The 21034-nt window shown below is 39.9% G+C and overlaps 1 protein-coding gene across 2 annotated transcripts in view; it reads right to left on the bottom strand.

The window, feature by feature from the left end:
• The window catches only part of LOC132390758 (glutamate receptor 4), a 232903-nt gene that overhangs the window by 6045 nt on the left and 205824 nt on the right, over positions 1 to 21034 (bottom strand). For both annotated transcript variants that reach the window (XM_059963307.1, XM_059963308.1), the window contains exons 12-13: positions 8516 to 8714; positions 6607 to 6854 (exon numbers count right to left, since the gene is read on the bottom strand). In XM_059963307.1, coding sequence (XP_059819290.1) covers positions 6607 to 6854; positions 8516 to 8714 — 447 coding nt within the window. The remainder of the gene's footprint in view (positions 1 to 6606; positions 6855 to 8515; positions 8715 to 21034) is intronic.

Here is a 21034-nt window from a genome sequence, read left to right on the forward strand (position 1 = left end):
AATCCTTACCCGGGTGGCGGGGGGGGGGGGGGAGCTGGGGAGAGAACTGATCTTCTTGTAGTTCACAGAAGAACAACATTAATGGGCAAAGAAAAAAATCCAGCTGTCCAACTGAAAATAAATTTACTTCATTTTGTTCAAATAGAAGCAAAAAGTAAATATTGGTGGATTCATTATTGCAAAGAACTCACTAACACAAGCTATGAGCCTAAACTGGGTTTTATTTAAGGGCCAGTCTCAGAACTGCATTAGCAGATTAACACAAATAACAAATATTTCTGATTCTATAGTGCTGCTGTTGGGAATATCAAATGGCCATTTCAGTTCTGCAATAAAAATATAGGCAGAGCTTCAATATTAATAGCCAAACAACATGCCACACACTAAAGAAGCACCAAATTAAAGTATTGGAGACAGAGGCCATTATTCATAATTGATGCCCATTTGATCAGATTTCACTTTCATCACAGATATGGGCCAAACATGGGCAAATGGGACTAAATTGGTTGGGCATCTTGGTTGGCATAGGCCAACAAGGCCAAAGAGAATGACTCCAAGAACACTATGGTTACAGGGTGACTGACAGTAAATGTATTAAGGTTACATCAGCACTTCATTCTTTTCCTTTGACTCTCTCGTCAAGGAAAACAAAAAACAAGGTTAAAGCTGTTCCATCAGCACCAATTTCTCACCAAATCACAAAATGTCCTGAAATTTATTAACATCAGTTTAATAGCCAGGAATACAATACCTAATGTATCACAACTAGGATTAAGGAGGTGAAGGAGAAGACCCATTGACACGTTCTGAAATCTCCGAAGAAGCAAGCAGGGTCAGTGGGGACGTTCTGTGTGCCACAGTTCTCTTGGAGACGTTAGATTGTGCACTTGGTATGAGCCAATGTGAAAAACAGAGTGGGGCATGTTAGAGTGAAGAATTGCGACCGGCTCAGAGTGGCCTCAGCAAGGAGAGGCAAAGGCTGAAGGTAGATTTTTATTCGTTCTTTCCTATCGCACAGCTAGAGCAATCGGGTTGCCAGACAGGAGAGTGGAATATTCCTCTTGTGGGATGTGGGAAGGTAGGGACACCTCCTGTGTCACTGTCTACTACGTGGATCCAGCTGCAGTGTCTAACAGACCACTGAGTAATTTCAGCTGGACCTGGATGAACTCTGGATCATTGGGGGACTGAGGGGATTGGCTGACAGGTGATACAGGGAGGTAGTTACACCCAAGGTGCAGGGTGTCTATCAGGAGAGGGAAAGGGGATGGGCAGCCAGTGCAGAGTACCCATGTGGCAATTCCCCTCGATAACAGGTGTACTGCTTTGAATAGGGGGGAAAGATCTAGCAGAGGAAAGCTACAGCAGTCAGGTCTCTGGCTGTGTGGCTCAGATGGAAATGGGGGCGAAGAGGCAAGCTGTAGTGATAGGGGATTCGTTGTTGTCAAAGTCAAAAATTACTATCAAAATACATAAATGTCACCATATACAACCCTGAGATTCATTTTCTTGCAACAAAGAAACAACAACAAAACCCAAGAAAAAACAGATAAGAGGTTTTGTGGATGATAATGAGATTCCCAGATGGTATGTTGCCACCCCAGGTGCCAGGGTGAGGGGATGAGTCCACGGCATTCTGAGGTGGCAGGTGAGCAACCAGAGGTTATGGTCCATGTCGAAACAATGACATGGGTAGAAAGGGTAACGAGATCGCAGACTGTTGCAAGAAACATAAAGTTGTGATAGTAGGTGATGTTAACTTACCACATATTAACTAGGTATCCCAAACTGTAAAAGGGCTGGATGGAATAGAGTTGGTCAAATGTGTTCAGGAAAGTTTCCTTCATCAATTTGTAGAGGTCTCAACTAGGAGGAGTGTGATACTGGATTTCCTACTAGGGAGATCCACTTTCCAGCTAGTGATCATAATGCCATTAGTTTCAGGATAATTATGGAGAAGGACCGGTCTGGTCCTCAGGCTGAGATTCCAAATTGGAGGACGGCCAGTTCTGATCGAATCAGAAAGGACCAGGTAGTGTGGATTGGGACAGGGTGTCCTCTGTCAAAGGTGTACTTGTAAGTGAAGGCCATCAGAAGTGAAATGTTGAGGGTACAGAGCTTGTATGTTTTTGTCAGAATAAAAGATGAGGTTAAAAAGTTTAGCTAACCTTGGTTTTTGAGAGATGTTGGCCCTGGTAAAGGAGGAGGAGGAGGTGTGTAGCAGGTCCAGGCAGGAAGGAGTAAATCAGGTACTTAAGATGTATAAGAAATGCAAAACTCTTAAGAAAGCAATAAGGAAGGCTAAAAGAAGGCATGAGGTTGCTCTATCAGACAAGGTGATGGAGAATCCCAAGGGTTTCTACAGATATATGAAGAGCAAAAAGAATACAAAGGACAAAATTGGTCCTGTGGAAAATTTATGCATGGAGCCAAAAGAGATGGGGGAGATCTTAATGGATTTTTTTGCATCTGTGTTCACTCGGGAGACAGACACAGAGTCTAGAGAAGTGAGAAAAATCAGCAGTGAGGTCATGGACCCTATGCAGAATACACAGGAGGAGGTGTATGCTGTCTTTTGGCAAATTAGACAGCAGGGCCTCACAAGGTGTTCCCTTGGACCTGTGGGAAGCTAGTGCAGAAATTGCAGGAGACCTAGCAGAGATACTTAAAGCTTCCTTAGCCACAGGGGAGGTACAAGAGGACTGGAGGATAGCTAATGTTGTTCCATTGTTTAAGAAAGCCTCTAAGAAAAAGCTGAGAAATTACAGGCCAGGGAGCCTGACATCAGTAGTGGGTATGCTATTGGATGGTATTATAAGGAATACAAGTATTTGGACAGACAGTTTGATTAGGGGTAGTCAACATGGTTTTGTGCTAGGTAGGTTGTGTCTAACCAACCTTATAGAGTTTTTTGAGGAAGTAACCAGGAAGGGTGAAGAAGGCAAAGCAGTGGCTGTTGTCTACATGGACTTTAACATGCCCTTCGACAAAGTCCCAAATGGGTAGTTGGTCAAGAAGGTTTAGTTCTTGCCAATCAAAATGAGGTAGTAAATTGGATTGGACATTGGCTTTGCAGGAGAAGCCGGAGAGTGGTAGTAGATGGTTGTCTCTCTGACTGGAGGCCTGTGACTACTAGCTTGCCTCTGGGATTGGTGCTGGGTTCATTGTTGTTTGTCATCCATAACAACGATCTTAATGAAAATGTAGTAAACCGGAACAGGAAATTTGTGGATTGGCGGTGTAGTGAACAGTGAAGAAGGCTATCAAAGCTTGCTGTAAAAATGAGCTGAAAAATGGCAGATGGAATTTAATGTAGACAGTGTGAAGTGTTGTACTTTGGGAGGACAAATTGGGGTAGGACTTAGGAATATGATTTAGGACTTAGGGCACTGAGGAATATGTTAGAACAGAGGGAACTGGGAATACAGATCGACAATTCATTGAAAGTGGCATCACAGGGTCATAAAGAAAGTTTATGGCACATTGGCCTTTTTAAATCAAAGTACAGAGAAGAGGAGTTGGGATGTTATGTTGAAGTTGTATAAGTCATCGGTGAGGCTTAATCTGGAGTATGTACTGTAAATTCCGGTGTATAAGCTGAGAATAAGCCTAAATTTTGGTCCTAAAATTAGGGGATCAGCTTACAGAGGGTGCCAACTTTGAAAAAACAAATACACAGAATACAGGTCGTATTTATTGGCTGTTACAAAAGAAAATACAAATGCTTATGAAATCTACACAAAAGTAAAGATCTACAAAACACATTCTGTTTCTCAATTTACTTGTACACACTGTTGTCGTCGAACGTTCAGAGCTTGAAACTTTCACACTCTTCATTATCTGACTCTCCAAAAATCGCGTCCCACGTCGACGCATGAATTCTTTGAATGATTTGTTTAAACTCACATCTGGTGGCTGGAGCATGGACGTCAAACCACCGGGGATGACTGCAATGTCCGTGTTTTCAGCTTTAGGTGCTGCTTTTGTCTCACCTGACAACTGCGCTTTGAACATGTCCCAGACAAGTAGCGTCTATTCATAAATGGGGTGCACCAACTTTGAAATTTTCTTTGAAATTAGCTTTGAAATTTTCGCTGACCTTCCAGTGTTTTTCAGCCCATTTCAATGCTTGAACTCAAATAATTTCTCTGGTAACAATGTACCCAGATGATCGCTGATGATTCACCCACTCTAAAACATTTTCTTCCAGTTTTGGCCACTGGCATGTTTTCCCGCGGTTTGCACATTTCGTCTTTACCATTTCCCTCAGCGTGTCCTCTGCCTTTTTCCACTCTCTCACTTGTTTCTCGTTCACACTAAACTTCTTAGCAACTGCAGAATTATTTGTTTCTTTAGCAAAATCAACAACCTTCAGCTTGAAGCCAGCATCATATCGCATTCATTTTCATCTTTTGTACATGGTGGTCGCAAACTCAATACTGAGTAGACACACTGATCCCGCCACCCCGTGTTATGTTTTAATGAGATTACGATAGGTGCCAAATGGTTTCACAGGGTTACATTTGAGAGGATTCTTTACCATTGGGAACCTAATCCAAAACTTCCCTCCCTGATTTATTTAAGAACTTGCTTATAATGCTCTACAATGCGTAGGCCTGTTTTCTTAGCAGGTACTGGTTCACAAAATTTCCAGGTTCTAGATCTGCCAAAGCTGAGTACCGACATATGAGATCTTGTGATCTTTTCTGGTTAAATCAAAAACCTCTACAAAAGGGTCGGCTTATACAAAGGTAACATGAAGAAGTCACTTCTTTAATCTTGAAAATGGGGGTCAGCTTATACACCTTTACGGTATGCAGTTTTGGTCACCTACCTGCAGGAAAAATTTACAAGGATGTTCCCAGGACTTGAAGACCTGAGTTTTAGGGAAAGGTTGAATAGGTCAGGACTTCATTCCCTCAATCTAGAAGAATGAGGGGAGATTTGGCAGAGGTATACATAATTACGAGGAGTGAAAGGTGAAATGTTTAAGGGGAATTTCTTCACTTAGAGGGCAGTGAGAGTGTAGAACAAGCTGCCAGCAGAAATGGTGGATGCGGGTTCAATTTCAACATTTAAGAGAAATTTGGATAGGAATGTGCATGGGAGGGCTATGGAGGGCTATGAGCTGGGTACAGGTCAATGGACTAGGCAGGTTACTAGTTCAGCATGGACTAGATGGGCCAAATGGCTTGTTTCCGTGGTGTAGTGTTCTAGGACTCTATAGCTACAGATGGATAATAAATCTGTTCTCATCAGCATCACCTCATTTTAACAATAAATAAACATAATAGTGAATTTGGTAACATTATTTGAAGGGGGAGGGAAGATAGATTTCAGGTTGGTCTTCAATCTGTGTGATAAATTCTATTGCCTTTGACAAGCTGAGGCTTGCCAGTTATTGCCACCCCTATACAATCAGATCCGAACTAGAATCCATCTATATCAAAAGCATGAGACAACAATCTCTGTTACTACCTTTCCTAATACAGAAACACCGAAAAAGAAACAGACTAATAATCTGAGGCTGGGACTCCTAAGAGACTTTATCAAACATCTCAGGCCTCTGAACAAAGCCAGTTACGAGAGCAGACTATCTATTTGTGACTGCGAGGGTGGGTAAGCTGTCCCAACAGCAAAACTCAAAAAGGTCATTTCTGTGATCCTGATTTAGCAGAGGGTGCTGTACAAGATGGGAATTTTGGTTAACAATGCAACCACAGCACTGCAGCTCCTACACTTTGTCAGGCATCTACTTTGAACACAGATTTTGCTTTGCCTTGAGGATAGAATAATATGTTACTGTGGTGAACTATGTGCCTGTCTGGACACGCCCCCTTCTGACTGCTCCTGTGGCTCCTCCCACAGGCCCCTGTATAAAGGCGATCTGAGGCCTGACGCTCGGCCTCAGTCTCCAGGTCATAGTATGGTGGACACTCACTCCTGGTTCCTTCTTCCAGTCAATAAAAGCCGATATCTCGCCTTACGTCTCAGTGTGAGTTATTGATGGTGCTTCAGTTACCTACTCAGAAAGGTTTTTAAACTAGAGACAAAAAAATAGTACAAACAACAGAAATAAATAAAAAAATTATTAATCATTTCTTATGACTGGCAGCTCTACAACATTAAATTTCACAACTCTGGATTTTCTGTAAAATATGTATTTACCATCAAACCAGCAGGGACTGGTAATTATAATGAGCCATTTGTAGCATAGCACCTTTTCACACTGTGGGTGTTGGAAAGGGTATTAGATAAAAGTTGGCTTCCTTCTTTCTAAATTTTGCACAAGTAGAATGAAAACATGCTGTTGTTGTGTAGTAGTTGGGTTCTATATTTAAGTTCACGCATGCCTGAATTGTTGATTCCATGTAGAGTGATCTGATATGGGCTCTCTCCTCCCAAAGCTTCTTGGACTACTGATAGAAGTACAGCTGATTTGTTTGTCTAGCAGAGGAACACTCTTTACCTGCACATTTTTCAAAGATGTGAAATGAAATCATGCACATACCATTGACACACAATCTAAAAAAGAACACAAGGGACATCAGGGTAGGTGGAATACTATAACAACACAATTACATATTGTTATACTATCCCACCCACCTTAATGGGGAGTTCTTAGGTGTTGCCACTCCATATCCTTTGGAATCCAGGTTGCCTCCTACTTTCATCGTGTCACACGGCTTCCGCTGCTCAATGTATTCATTCATCGTGGACTCCAGAAGGAAGGCAAACTTGCCCTTGGATTTACGGACCCGGGCAACACCCTCAGCAGTGGTCTTGGTGAAAACGGAAGGTTCCGCAGATTTCATGTAGGCCCACATTTTCTCATATATTGCTATTTTTGATCTCTGGAAAAAGGCAAATAGGAATCAGCAACAACAACCCGGAGGTATCAATCACATGTGAGCACATTTAAAAAAACTTACTCAGAGGAGAAATGGATGCTGTACAATAATTGAAGCATTCAGAAGGATGACAGCAAGCAAGGTCAGGGAGAAGGATATGAAGGAAGATCTTAAATGAAGGAGAGAATTATCAAGGAGAAAGGACTTGGGAAAGAGTTCCAGAGAATAGTCACAGATTAATGGTCTGCCCCTCATGGTAAATGTGGGGTAGAGGGTTGCACTGGAGGCCACACAGGAGACTAGTAGTATATATCGGCCATGTATTCAGTGCCTCGACAAAGCTGCGGAATAATTTTAAACAACGAATATTCTCAACGTTAAGGGGTGGAAACTGAACCACTGATACCCATTTAATAGTGAAAATAGGTGTAAAGAGGAGCAGCTTTGCGGCCCAAGTTGTATACTCAAGACACATCTGCAAAGACTACATTGTATTACATCAGGCCATTTTTAAAGCACCCTCGAAGGTCATCTGGAACAAGAGTTGAGACTCTTTACTTATTCCTGCTTTGACTCTCTTGCTGACATTTGACACCAACCCTGTTCTACTCTGAGTTCATTGATAGTCATCAAGTTTTAAATTGTAAAAATGCTAAAAATAATTGATTGTTGTGGCACGTTCCCCTGTCTCCCATCCAAATATCTTTTCCATTCACCTGCTTGGGACGTGTCTTTAAGCTGCTGGAGTGAGAGAAGTGGCCTGATATTCATTTTCTTACATGGATGAGGTACCTGTGGAAGCACAACAGGTCCAATTAATATTAATGAGGCACAAGGTACGACTTGGTGCTGGTGTCAGGCCTCTTGGCTGTAGCATGCACTCTGATGTACATTTTCCCAACCTGAAAACAGGCCCAAAGGAACTGCTATTCCACTGTGTGGAGGAACTGAGTGTAAATGGAAGCTGGTGTGGATAGGAAGATGCATTCAAGGCCTTTTGTTGGACAATGAAGTTACAGACACGTTGGAAGTTGAGACAGAGTGGAGCCTTCAATATGTAGGTCAGTTACATTTAGATTGATATAGATATATTCAGGATTCCCAAGGAGATTTGTTGTCAGAACGTTTATCAGGTGATGAGCACAAAATGGTGCATGGAAGTGGACACAAAAGAACACCAAACAAATCAGAAAGAAAGAAACTACTGAAAAGAACAAACATGTCATGAAACAATGAGTATCAACAATTCTGTATGTACGTATCAGTTTGTGAATCAATGGGATCATGCTCTGTCGACAAAAACAGTTTTCATCTAAACCCACTCCTTCCAACTTCTACCCCATCTATTGAACTTTTCCATAACCTGTAGAACAACCAAATCTTAAAAATACCCATTCATCCTCCTTTCTCTTTTAGTCAACTCTGGCCTATTTGCTATATACACCAATCTCCCAACCCTCAGCCACACAGTAATGACTGCGTGACAGGAAGAGGTTAATCATTTCAGTCCTTTGTTATTATTGTATCTACCCTCTTTCTGCTATTTCATGCCACTTATACAAGCACATCATTGTGTCTGATCTGGCTGAATATTGATTTTCTTTATTAATATAGCACATTGCCATTGGGAATACACGGATTTTGTCAGCTGCAGAAAGACTTACCCTGAAAAATTCTTTAGTTGAGCCTGAGTCCAGTGTTCCGTAAGCAATCTCGGTTTGCTTTGAGAGATCTTCAGCACTCTCTATCGGTGACACCATACGCTCTACGGTCAGGAAGGCGGCAAGATTGGCCGTGTAGGAGGAAATGATAATCAGAGTGAAGAACCACCACACCCCTCCAACAATGCGTCCGGACAGTGATCTAAATATTTAAAGAAATATACATCTCCTCAATGATGTTCTCATCAAGAAATGCTCAACTAATTCAACAAATTTCAGCACTTTTATCAGCTGTCTCAAGTTGAAATATATATTTATCTTCTGAGACTGGAGACATTTCAAATTCAAATCTACTTAACAAACTTTTATTTAAACTGCTTCAGCTTTCTTAACCAGCCCAGAGACAGCAGCTCTGGGGAAAAATACTTGTTTACAACAGTACCACACACAATTGCTGGAGGAACTCAGCAGATCAGGCAGTGCATATGGAGAGCCAATGTATCAGGCTGGGACCCTTCATCAGGTCTCGGTCCGAAATGTCGGCTCTTTATTCCTCCTCATAGATGCTGCCTAACCTGCTGAATTCCTCCACCATTTTGTGTGCATTACACTGGATTTCCAGCATTTGCAAAATCTCTTGTGTTTATGACTGGTTTACTCGTTTTTTTTTTCAGCCTGGAGGTGCCTGGGATACACTGTCTGTATTCTGTTGTGATCATGTGAGGAGGCAGAAGTAGTTTATTGTTTACTCCTGTGGGAGGCCGCACTTCTTCAGGTGGAGGTGCATTGCTACCAGTCCTTGTGCTTTTTTCCCAATTGAACCACAGCTGCCACTCCTCTAACTGTAATGGGATTATAATTTAACTTGCCAAGGTATACCTTTATCAAAACACTTTGTTTATGGATAGCTTAGCTGATTTCAAACTAATAATATACAAAAATAAATGAAACAAAATTGTAGTTTAACAAAAGCACTTTTGGGATCTAGATTTACATTTTGGATACTTTAAGATCAATTAGGGACAGTGCTAATTTGGAGAGCCTGGGAAGCAAATATCAAATATGGCCTTCAAGCAAATCTTCACCGCTGCTTCCAAGGTGGGTGGAGGGATGTTATTTTGTGCAAAGAAAAGCCAGCTCTTGGGAAGAAAAGCCAGGGAGGAACGTCTGCTGCTCCTTTTCAAGAAGCTTATTTTTTACTTGGACTCTATGCATTTTGCTTATTTTTATATTACACCTGAAAAAGTAATACCAATTTTGGAAAAAATAACACACTTCAAAGTTCATTGATTCTCATGCAGCTGAAAACATTGGATTAGAAAATTATGTAGACTTGAATTTTCACCCTGCCTTTGGTTATACTATAAAAGACGGCAGACTATAATACCTGCAGCACATTAACACAGTGACTTCAACAAATGTGGTTATGTATACACAGAGAAAGTCACACAGAAGGTATATTAAAGCTGCAGCGTTCTTTAGAGTAGATATTTTTGAGGCTGCTCAGTCCTCAGATTGTTAACTCAATTTTGAAAATAATTTCCTTTTATTATGTTTAAAAGTTGTATTTTAATAAATTATGTACTTCGCTTCTTTATAAATTGATTTTTCTCAGAGAGAAGCTAGTTCTAATGAAAAAAATCAGGCATATATTGTCATTTTACAGAAGTTATTTGCCAGACCACCAAACTAAATTCAAGCAGCATAGTAAGAACTGATTCATTTAACAAGGCACTGTTATCTCCATAGATATATACAATTTGTACAGACGATTAAATGAACAGGACACTGCTGCTTTAGAATGTGACTCTTCACAACAAAATGTTAAAGGATTAACCAGACACTTTGATGGTAATTACTTGGTTACTAAAAGCAGGAAAATTAAACTGTAATGTAAAAAACACAGCACAACCACAAAAATGGGAATAGAGAAAGATAGAAGACAACCAAAAGTAATCATATAAGAAACCAAAACATGAAAATATGGTAAATATTGATTTATTGAGACAATGAATGTACAGAGATACAGGAAACAAAATAACAAACATCAACACACAAGATCACTACATATCAGCAACATTTCCTTAGAAAAAACACCTGAACATCTTACATATCAAACAGTTAAAACATTCATGCTATCATAAATTATTATTCGATATTTATAGTACGATCATCATGAAACAGTGATTAAGCTTAACACCTAGGACGTGGGTTCGTTTCTTGAACCAGCTTGTAATGGAAAACATTATTATGAACACAAATCATTGACAAAATTGAAATTCAGTTTTTTCCCGTGCTGCATTGACAGTACATTTATTAGAATTGCATTCATACAGCCTGACTATTAAATATTGCTACTTTACATATTTCTAAATTAATTGATATAAAGATTGTTAAGAGTTTAATTTTTTCCTGCTGATAACTTCAGTTAAAATGACTATGAGTGTAGCACAGGGCATCTAATACCGGATGCAGAGCTTTATACTCACCTTTACTTATTACTACAAATAGCAGCTGGAGAAAATACGCTCATTAAAGATAATTTCATTTAATAATCTGGTTGTGAGCATGTAAATTTAAAAGGATAATGATGAAGGCAATTTCGCAGTGTCACCAATAAACTGCACATTCTACTTTCACTGTAACCACGAACAGAATCCTTTTCTTCACTGAACTATTAGCAATGGAACTTTCTCTCTGATCACTGGGTCAAGCAGAGAGAACTTCAATTAACATCATGCCAATAGACTTCTACATAGTATTAATAAAAGTACAATTGTAAAACCATCAGTTAAATTTTGGACTGAGTGAGTAAGTGAGCTGACAAATTGTGGAGTATTACTGGATTCATGACTACCAATGGGCCATTGGATTGGCCTGTAACAGCTAACCTAGCTCCGAATGTACTGTTCCCAAAATTCATGGTCCTCCTATGAAACAGTGAGGGGTTTTCATGAGCTGGTCTCAGTTTAGATACTAACATTGGGGGTTGAACTGGACATCTGCAGTATCTGCTTACTTTGTTGCCTTTGTCTATCAGCACGGGACAGGCCCTTCTGCCCCTTTGAGTTGTGCTGCCCAGCAAGCCCCGACTTAACCCTATCCTAATCACAGGACAATTTACAATGACCGATTAACCTAACAACCATTATGACGTTGGACTGTGGGAAGGAACTGGAGTGCCTGGAGGAAACCCACATGGTCACGGGGAGAACGTACAAACTCCTTACAAATAGCAGTACTGTAAAGTGTTGTGCTAACCACTGCGCCACCCTAATATGTGTTAACAAAATGTAAAATGCACAAAACAACAACCTGACCTTAAGAAAAAATATACTTTTCCCTTCCTATATATTCTGGTAATCCTTTCTTCCACAGTAATGCTGACATAGCAAGGACACACTTTCATGAGCTTTGTTCTACTTTCCTGTGGCCAGCTGCTTAAAATGCTTTGGGAAAGATGATGCAACTCTAAAATTGAGGAATTTATATCTTACTTTTTTTTCTTACTTTGTTACAAGATCAGCAGAATATTCATACATCTTAGCTACACCTTATGACTAAGTAATTAACAATGGTTAGCATTTAGAAAGGGAAGTTTTAAAATTTTTGTGTTTGCTTCAGGAAGGAATTATATGATGACAAAGATAAAATGGAGAATTCTGGAATTTCCGGCATTTGCACATTTAAATTCTTTTATTAAAAATATAACTCCTTTTATCTATGTAACAGATTTGTTCTCTCTGTATTGGTCTTGATTACTGTATGTATGCTTTAAAGAAAACTATTTTCTCCTCCCAAACCCCATATACATTACTGATACTGGCCTCATGACAGTATGTAAGAACAGGCAGTGATCCTAAACTAAAATAAAGAGTAGCAGTCAATGTTTACAGGTTATTTGATAATAAAAGAGCTCCAGCCGACTCTTACTCAACCTTCCATTATGCTTACTTTCTAGTGGGACTGTAAGATCTTAATCTTCCTCTGGCCAAAATATTCAAAACCTATTCCAATAGCACACCCCCAACATCACCAGGGCAAACATCAACCCATTTCCTTTTGGTTGAGCTGAAACTCATACTTACTTAAGAAGGAAAGATTTCCAGAGTAGAGGGAAGGGAGGGGGACTCGGTAGAAAGCTCTTGCGATAAACTGGTAAAGTGAAATAGCCTGGGTTTTATAAATGGGGAGATGGAACTTGTAAATGTCTTCTTAAATTCCACACTGATGTTGCTTACTTGCGTATCAGATACTTGTAAAGCTGAGTAGACAGAGCTAGTAAATAGTGGAATAGCAAATCTAGCAATGGGAACGGATACTTGAGTGCTGATGTAGAGGAGCAAAGAGGAGCAGCAACAGTATGCATCTCTAAAGGAAACGGTGCACTTGGAAAATATGAAGAGATGGAGCCCTGTCTGATTTTAAAGGTTAGTTATCTTATGTATTAATTACCCTGAGCTAAAAGGTGATCCCTCTGCGTAAATTTTGCATGTGTCAATTCTGCATAAAATTGTCAATTGTTTCTGGGTGGTATCAGGACTGTTGGGAAACTAAACCAGGCATGTCTGTGCACAGTTTACTATGTTCCCACTATCACCCACCCAAATATGCCAATAGTTGTGAACAGCATTACCAACAGCAATTAACTTCTGTAAGCAGTCGACACTTTTGCAAACAAACTACACTTTTGCTCAACATTTACAAGGAAACTCAGAGCTCATCACACAGATATCAATAATCAACTAAACATCAACAGACATTAACTAAAGCAGGGGTTCCCAACCTTTTTTATAGCATGGCCCAATATCATTGAGCAAGAGGAGCCCTGAACTAAAGGGACAGCTCTCTGAGACAGATGCATTGCACAGGGCACCTCACCTGCCCATTCCAGTTATCAAGGGTTAGGTTACGGAGTCTGCATCAGTGAACATTTCGACACTGTTTGCAGCCTTTCTGTTCAAACAGAGGCTTTCCATTTATTGGCCACTTTGATATCCTGCTCTTCAATATGGGGCAGTTGTGACTGACCGCCGTGTCGTGCGAAGCAGTGGGGGTCTGCTGTGTGCCACTTTCTGCAGCTGTTCAGGCACTGTTATAGCTAGTCAAACTCTGACTCACCTTCGTGATCAGTACAGCAACGATGCAGCAGCTGTGAGCTCTGTTGACACTTTGCTAAGAGGAATTGCACGAGTGTTAACAAATCACTTGCCTTTTATTTTATCTGCAGGAAATCTGAGAGGCCATTAGTGCCTTGTGAAGCAGATGTTAAATGCACCAAAAAACAATCCTATTTCTACACAAGGAGGCTACATCATTCAATATGATCATGGCTGTTCTGACACGGGCCTCATCTTCTCTGTGCCTCTACCTCATTGCCATCAATCCTCCAAACTCTTAAAAATGTTATCAAACCCCACTTTAAATACTTCTAATGAGCAAGCCTCCATAACTCTCTGGGGCAGAGAATTCTGACAAGAGATTTTCCCGAAATTGATTTTCTAGCAGAAGCAGCTCCAGCACTGAACAGCAACCTTTACATTTATTCAGCTGCTTAGCTGCCGGTAGCAGGCGCCTCGGGCAACTGGAAAGCGAATGAAGATTAAGTTCACCGGTGGGAACAGTGTGGCATTAGGCCAGTAGCTAATTACCCTGAAGCAAATTTAGAGAAGTAACCACATTTGTGTGCTAAATGCATTACCATTTAACTTCAGAAAATAAAAAGAAATTTAAAATTTTATGAGAAATCTTGATGAAATAAGATGTTTTCACCAGCAGGAAAGATGAAAGAATCAAGGGAAATGAAGAAAAGCTTTGTAAGCTGCAAACTGTTATAATCCGAAATGTATTTTCAAAATAAATATTGGAAGCAGATTCAAAAGGGATGGTGGCAGGGTAAAGTAGTTTCTTATTGTCACGTGTACTGAGGTAAAGCGAAGAACTTGCCCTGCATACCCAGATCAATTCATTACAGCGCAGCACAGAGGTAGTACAAGGTAAACGTACCCAGTGGAGAGAAAGTGCAGTGCAGATAGACAGAAAGGAGAAAGGTCACAATGGGTTAGAATGTGAGGCCAAGATTGTACCAGGGTGTACAGTCCCAGGTCTGTGTGTACCAGGGAACAATTCAGTACTCGGGAAGCAGCAAGGTAGAAGCTGCTCTTGAGCCTGGTGGTGAGTGCTTTCAGACTTCTGTGTCTTCTGTATGATTTGGGTGGGGAGGGGGAAGAGAGATTATCTAAGATGGATGGGATCTATGATTATGCACTGAGAGGTGTAGACAAGAGTCCATGGGGAGGAGGCTGATTTCTGTGGCGCTCTGAGCTCTGTTCAGAACTCTCTGTAGATCTTTGTGGTTGTAGGTTGCCATACTAAACCTGATGCTTTCAGACAGGATGCTTTCTATGGTTCATTGATAAAAATTGGATGAGGATCATAAAGGGACAGGACAATTTCTTTAGTCTCCTGAGGAAGCAGAGGTGCTGGTGATGGACATGGCATCAACGTGGTTGGACCAGGACAGGCTATTGGTGGTGTTCAGTTCTAGAGAATTGAAATTCAGCACCAGTGATTGTGAACAGAAGCACATGCACTGCCTCCCTTCCTGAAATCAATGATTGGTTATTTTGTTTTGCTGACATAGAGGCAAAGATTGTTGTCATGACACCAGTCACTAGGCTCTCTACCTCCTTCCTGCACTCTGACTCATCATTGTGTGATGTACAGTCGACTGCAGTGGTATCTGCAAATTTGTAGATGGCGTTGGAGCAGAATAGAACCATGCAGTCATGAGTGTACAGAGAGTAGAGTAGGGGATGGAGGAGGTAACCTTGGGGAGTGCCAGTGCTGAGAAAAATGGTGTTGGACATGTTGCTACCTATTCCTACTGATTGCGGTTGATCAGAAAGTCAAGGATCCACTTGCAAAGGATACTGTTGAGTCCCAGGTCTGTGAGACTGGAGATGAGTTTGCTTGGAATTATGGTATTGAAGGCAGAGCTAAATAAATAAATTATAGTCTAACATAGGTATCTTTACTATCCAGATGCTCTAGAACTGAGTGGGAGTTAGGGGTTCAGGGGAAGGATTTAAAAATAAGTCAAGTAATTTATTTACCTGACAGGTATTCTAGCTTAGTGCAATGCTGATTTAACCATGTTGTCCATAAGACCATAGACATAGGAGCAGGATTAGGCTATTTGGCCCATCATGTCTGTTTGGCCATTTCATCATGGCTGATTTCATTATCCCTTTCAATCCCATTCTCCTGCCTTCTCCATGTGACCTTTGACACCCTGACTAATCAAGAACCTATCAACCTCTGTTTTAAATATACTCAATGTCTTGGCCTCCTCACTTCTGCCTCCTGATACTCTTGAATTTCTGGCATACTTCCAGTGTCTTCACTGTGAAGGCTGATGCAAAATATTTTATTAAGTTTGTCTATCATTTATTTATCCACTATACTACCTCTCTGGCGTCATTTTCCAGTGGTCCAATATCTACTCTCACTTCTCTTTCACCCTTTATATATCTGAAAAAACTTTCTGTATCTTCTCTTATATTGTTGACTAGCCTACTTTCATATTTCAACTTTCCTCTCTTTCCTTATGACTATTTTAGTTGCCTTCTGTTGGTCTTTAAACATTTCTCAATCTTCTAACTTTCCAATATTTTTGCTATATTATATGCCCTCTCTTTCCTTTTCCTTTTCCCAAGGTGACCAACAGGCAACACCAGGCCAATGCGATCCAGACTTACACCTGTGCTCTGAAAGGAAAACTGACGTCAAACTGTACAACCTTTGATGTGTAAACCTGATTGATGTTGAAGTGATAAAGATTTATTTGGAAACCATCATTATAATATATTGTGGGAAAATCAATTTTTACATTAAAATACATAAGCAATTTAATTTCTTAGGTAAATTTTTGAGCTCACTTCTTATTTTTGTGTTTTATAACCATATAACAATAACAGCACGGAAACAGGCCATCTTGGCCCTTCTAGTCCGTGCTGAACACTTATTCTCAACCTAATTCCACTGACCTGCACTCAGCCCATAACCCTCCATTCCTTTGCTGTCCATATACCCATCTGATTTTATTTAAATGACAATATTGAACCTTTCTCTACCACTTCTACTGGAAGCTCGTTCCACACAGCTACCACTTTCTGAGTAAAGAAGTTCCCCTTCGTGTTACCCCCTAAACTTTTGCCCCTTAACTCTCAACTCATGTCCTCTTGTTTGAATCTCCCCGACTCTCAATGGAAAAAGCCTATCCACATCAACTTTATCTACCCCCTCATAATTTTAAATACCTCTATCAAGTCCCCCCCTCAACATTCTACGCTCCAAAGAATAAAGACCTAACTTATTCAACCTTTCCCTGTAACTTATGTGCTGAAACCCAGGTAACATTCTAGTAAATCTTCTCTGTACTCTCCCTATTTTGTAGACATCTTTCCTATAATTCGGTGACCAGAACTGTACACAATTCTCCAAATTTGGCCTCACCAGTGCCTTGTACAATTTTAGCATTACATCCCAACTCCTACTCTCAATGCTCTGATTTATAAAGGCCAGCATACCAAAAGCTTTCTTCACCACCCTATCCACATGAAATTCCACCTTTATTCCTAGGTCACTCTGTTCTACTGCATTCCTCAATGCCTTACCATTTACCATGTATGTTTTGCCTTGCTGTGTTTTAAATTACATAATTCACGTTCTTCTTCCTTCCATAGGAAGCTTTCACATGGCTCCTTTACTCTGGCAATTCATCACAAGGTGTTTAGCATCAGACAAAATCTGGCTCTGAGGCATCTAGGCGGGTATTGGAACAGGTAATTAGAACTTGGTCAGTGGAGTGAGTCGGCTGTACTAAGCATCACATACCATGAGTAGATTGGCAGGCTAAGTGCTATTTGGGATTGGGCCCATGTCATGAGTAGCATTACTTTTAACCAAAAAGCATGGAGATGATAACCCAGAAGCAAAATCTGAATTTTATACCTGTATTTTAAAAAATAAATAGAAGCTCTCAAGCTATACGAGATGGCATTATATGCTTGCAGCTGGTTGGCTCCCATTTTGCATTCTGAATAATTGACCTGGAATTTATGCCTTACTTTCTAAACTGCGGAAATTTTCCAAGAGGCAGGAAATGGTTTAAATTAGAACATTATAAATTAAAACTGAATGTTTAGAAGCTATTCCAACAAACACAGTTAATTCTTCAATGGTTTTGTAAATTGGTTTACAAATCAGATACCAAATTAAAATAATGCCTCTTCTTTTCAGATGCCAAGGTTATGAATGCCTTAGCAATTGAGCTTAATCATGTGATAGACTGAATTTTGTCAGAGATCCGCCTCTAACGGAGCACAGATGTGTATTCAATGGAGACTAATACAAAGATGTCTTGCAGCTGCATGCTCTATAATGGGAGCCTGGGCTGGCAGCCACATACACAGCTTTGTGTTTTGATTAATAAACAAGTAAGTAACTGATTGTGACATATAATTCTGAATGGTCTTTGTTGCTTTATCTTATATAAAGTTATGTTCACATTTTAGAAGTTGCTAATTACACAAATCACTGCAAACTTGATTTAATTAACTTTGAAATATATTTTATTTTATCATAGTTTGTTAAAAATAGAGAATTTTTTGAAAAAAATTGGGGCATCAGTTCTGATGAAGTATCTCGACCTGAAACGTTGACTGTTTATTCCTTTCCATAGATGTTGCCTGACTTGCTGAGTTCCTCCAGCATTTTGTGTGTGTTGCTCAGAATTTCCAGCATCTGCAGAATCCTTTGTGTTTATGGTGTGCTATTACACTATGTTTTATAATGGCCCAGGGAATATTTTCAACCTATGCCATTGACCATAAGTTTCAAAATAACTTCAACAATCTGGTTTAGAAAAGTTCTAGAATTGGGGTTAAATGTATAAACTTCACTACTATTTCGTATTCCAAAAAAAAGTTGCACATACTATTATTCAAAAAAACTCAAAATGTTCTTAACGTAGTTAAAAATAAAAACATTTATCACACAGACAAATAATATAAAAACAATAAACAGTGGTCCCACCTTTTTCTGAACAGGATTGAAAATTGAATGTTTTACACTTAACAAAGGTCCTTTGAAAAACAAAATCTGTTTTTATGAAAACTAATGTGTTATGTTTGATTACTAATAGCTCATTCAGGTCTGAAAACTGCATAATTTAGTCACTTCTAATTCTGAGGTACAGGGGGAGGCTCTTTGGTACATTATATACATGCCAACCAAAGATGCTGGTTTGGTTAATCATCTTCCAGTCCTTGTTCACAGACTCAGCTCTTCAAATGTTCCACCAGGTACTTTTTAAAGATGGTGAGGATTTCTCCCTATTAAGTCAACACCCTCCAGCTACTACTCTTTTTGCAAAAGGAAATGAATCCTTTCAGTTAACTTTCCATTAAGACCTTATAATTCTATAAATCTTGATTAAATCTTTCTAACATTTCTTTTGTTCCAAAGAAAACATCTCCAGCATTGCTGGTCTCTCCTTGCAATGACATTTCTGTATCCTGGCTATAACCCCATAAATCTTGCTTGCAATGTCTCTAGTGCAATCACAGGCTTTGTATACCATGATGATTAGAACTGCACACAGTACTCCTGCTGTCTTATATTTACAGCTCCAAGAACAACACCTCATCTTCTGATGAGGCAATCACAGCCTTCCAGAATCAACATCGATCACAGCAATTTCAAATGAAGTTATTGTACAGCACAGAAACCCATCACAAGCTGGCCAACCTTGTCTGCTTATCTACACTAATCTCATTTGCCTGCACTAGGTCTGTATCCTTCTATTCTTTGCAGACTTAAGTATCTATCTAAATCACTCCTCATCACTGTTCTAAAGGGGTGTTTCTTCTATTCTGTGGCTGTCCCATAATTGGAAGCATTCTCTCCATATTTACTCTAGACCTTTCAATATTCGGTTGGTTTCATTGAGATCCCCCCCCCCCCACCCCCCCAGCAACCTTCTAAACTCTTGCAATTTTCAAAGAAAAGCCATCAAACACTCCTCATATGTTAATCCTTTCATTCATCAGATCATCCTTGTTAGCCACAGGTGCACATCCTGTCCTCCTATCCCTCATGAGCATGTAACTCGAAGTAATCCTGACTGCAAGGTCAACATTTCAATTACAGATTTCCAGGATAATAGTTATAACTTTCAGATATTTTTAGATAATTATTGGTCCACTTACACCTCCTCCTGTGTTTTTTTTGTTTGCTTGATTTTCCATTTACAGCCCTCTTTCACCTTGCAGTGTTACTATTAAGTCATGTAGTCCCTCTGTTGATTTTAGTTTTATCCATCAATCACCAACATTCCTTAATATTGTTTCTTTGCATTTTAAACCAAGTTTATAACTAACTCATTCCGGTTAGAATAAATGTTCATTAACAGATTTTCTCTTACTACAGGTGCTGCTTGACCTGTTGAAGTATTTTCAAAGTTCTTGTCTTCAGTCCTATTTATTAGAAGTCTTGCTCTGAGAACTTGTATTTCTAGTGCGGCATTTCAAATTTACAGTTACTTTTCATAAGAATCACAAAAAAGGTAGCGAGCATAAGAACTTGCTTATTTATATAGCCCCTTCATTTCTTAGCTTCTTCTGAAGTAAACTGGTGATGCATAAATCAATTTGCACTTGTCAAGTTTCTACAAAAGATCACTGAGTAAGACACAAAGTTTGGCCAGTGAACTTAGGAAATCCTTCCTGCTCTTCCCTGAGAGATGTGATGTGAGTTTACAGCCCACTGGAAGGGCTGACAGATCCCAGTTTGACACGTTATCCAAAAGACAGCACCCCTGTTAAGGTATCATTCTCTCACAGGATAATGCTGGATCGTGTGTCAGCCTTGTGTACAAGTTAAAATTCTGTGATCTACTGTCTCAGAGGTGAGGTGCTTTCATGGAAATGAGGTAACTTTGCTGACCTGTCATTACGAGATTCACAAGGTAGTAAATTAATTTCATCCATTCATATTACTGCATCACTAACATAAATCTGTACAGAACTAGTCAGAGTTTGACTTATTGTCAACCACATAAGCTACAAAACCTCACTGGTGAGGAGCAGGAGAATAACTGGCAGATGGGATTTATGTTTTACAAAAGGTCCTCTTCAAAAGCTTAATAAAAAATGGTTAATCAAAATATGCCACCACTCTCTTGTTGCCATGGACCCACCCCCAATCCTTATCCTTTCTGATCACCAGTGATGTGCATGTTAACAGAAGTGTTAATAGCAAGCTTGTACATTGTGCAGCAAAGATTTTGGCAGTCACTTCATGGTCTTTCTTGATGGAGTCAGCCAAATGCAACAATAACTGAACTGCTGTTTGAACACATCAAAGGATTGATCATTCATCACTCTAGCCTGTGCATTAATTAAATGCACCCCAACCCTGATGCATGTGGTGCGGTATTATGATGAGGCAGTGTTGCAA

This window comes from Hypanus sabinus, chromosome 3 (genome assembly GCF_030144855.1).
Source record: "Hypanus sabinus isolate sHypSab1 chromosome 3, sHypSab1.hap1, whole genome shotgun sequence".
NCBI classification, from domain to species: domain Eukaryota; kingdom Metazoa; phylum Chordata; class Chondrichthyes; order Myliobatiformes; family Dasyatidae; genus Hypanus; species Hypanus sabinus.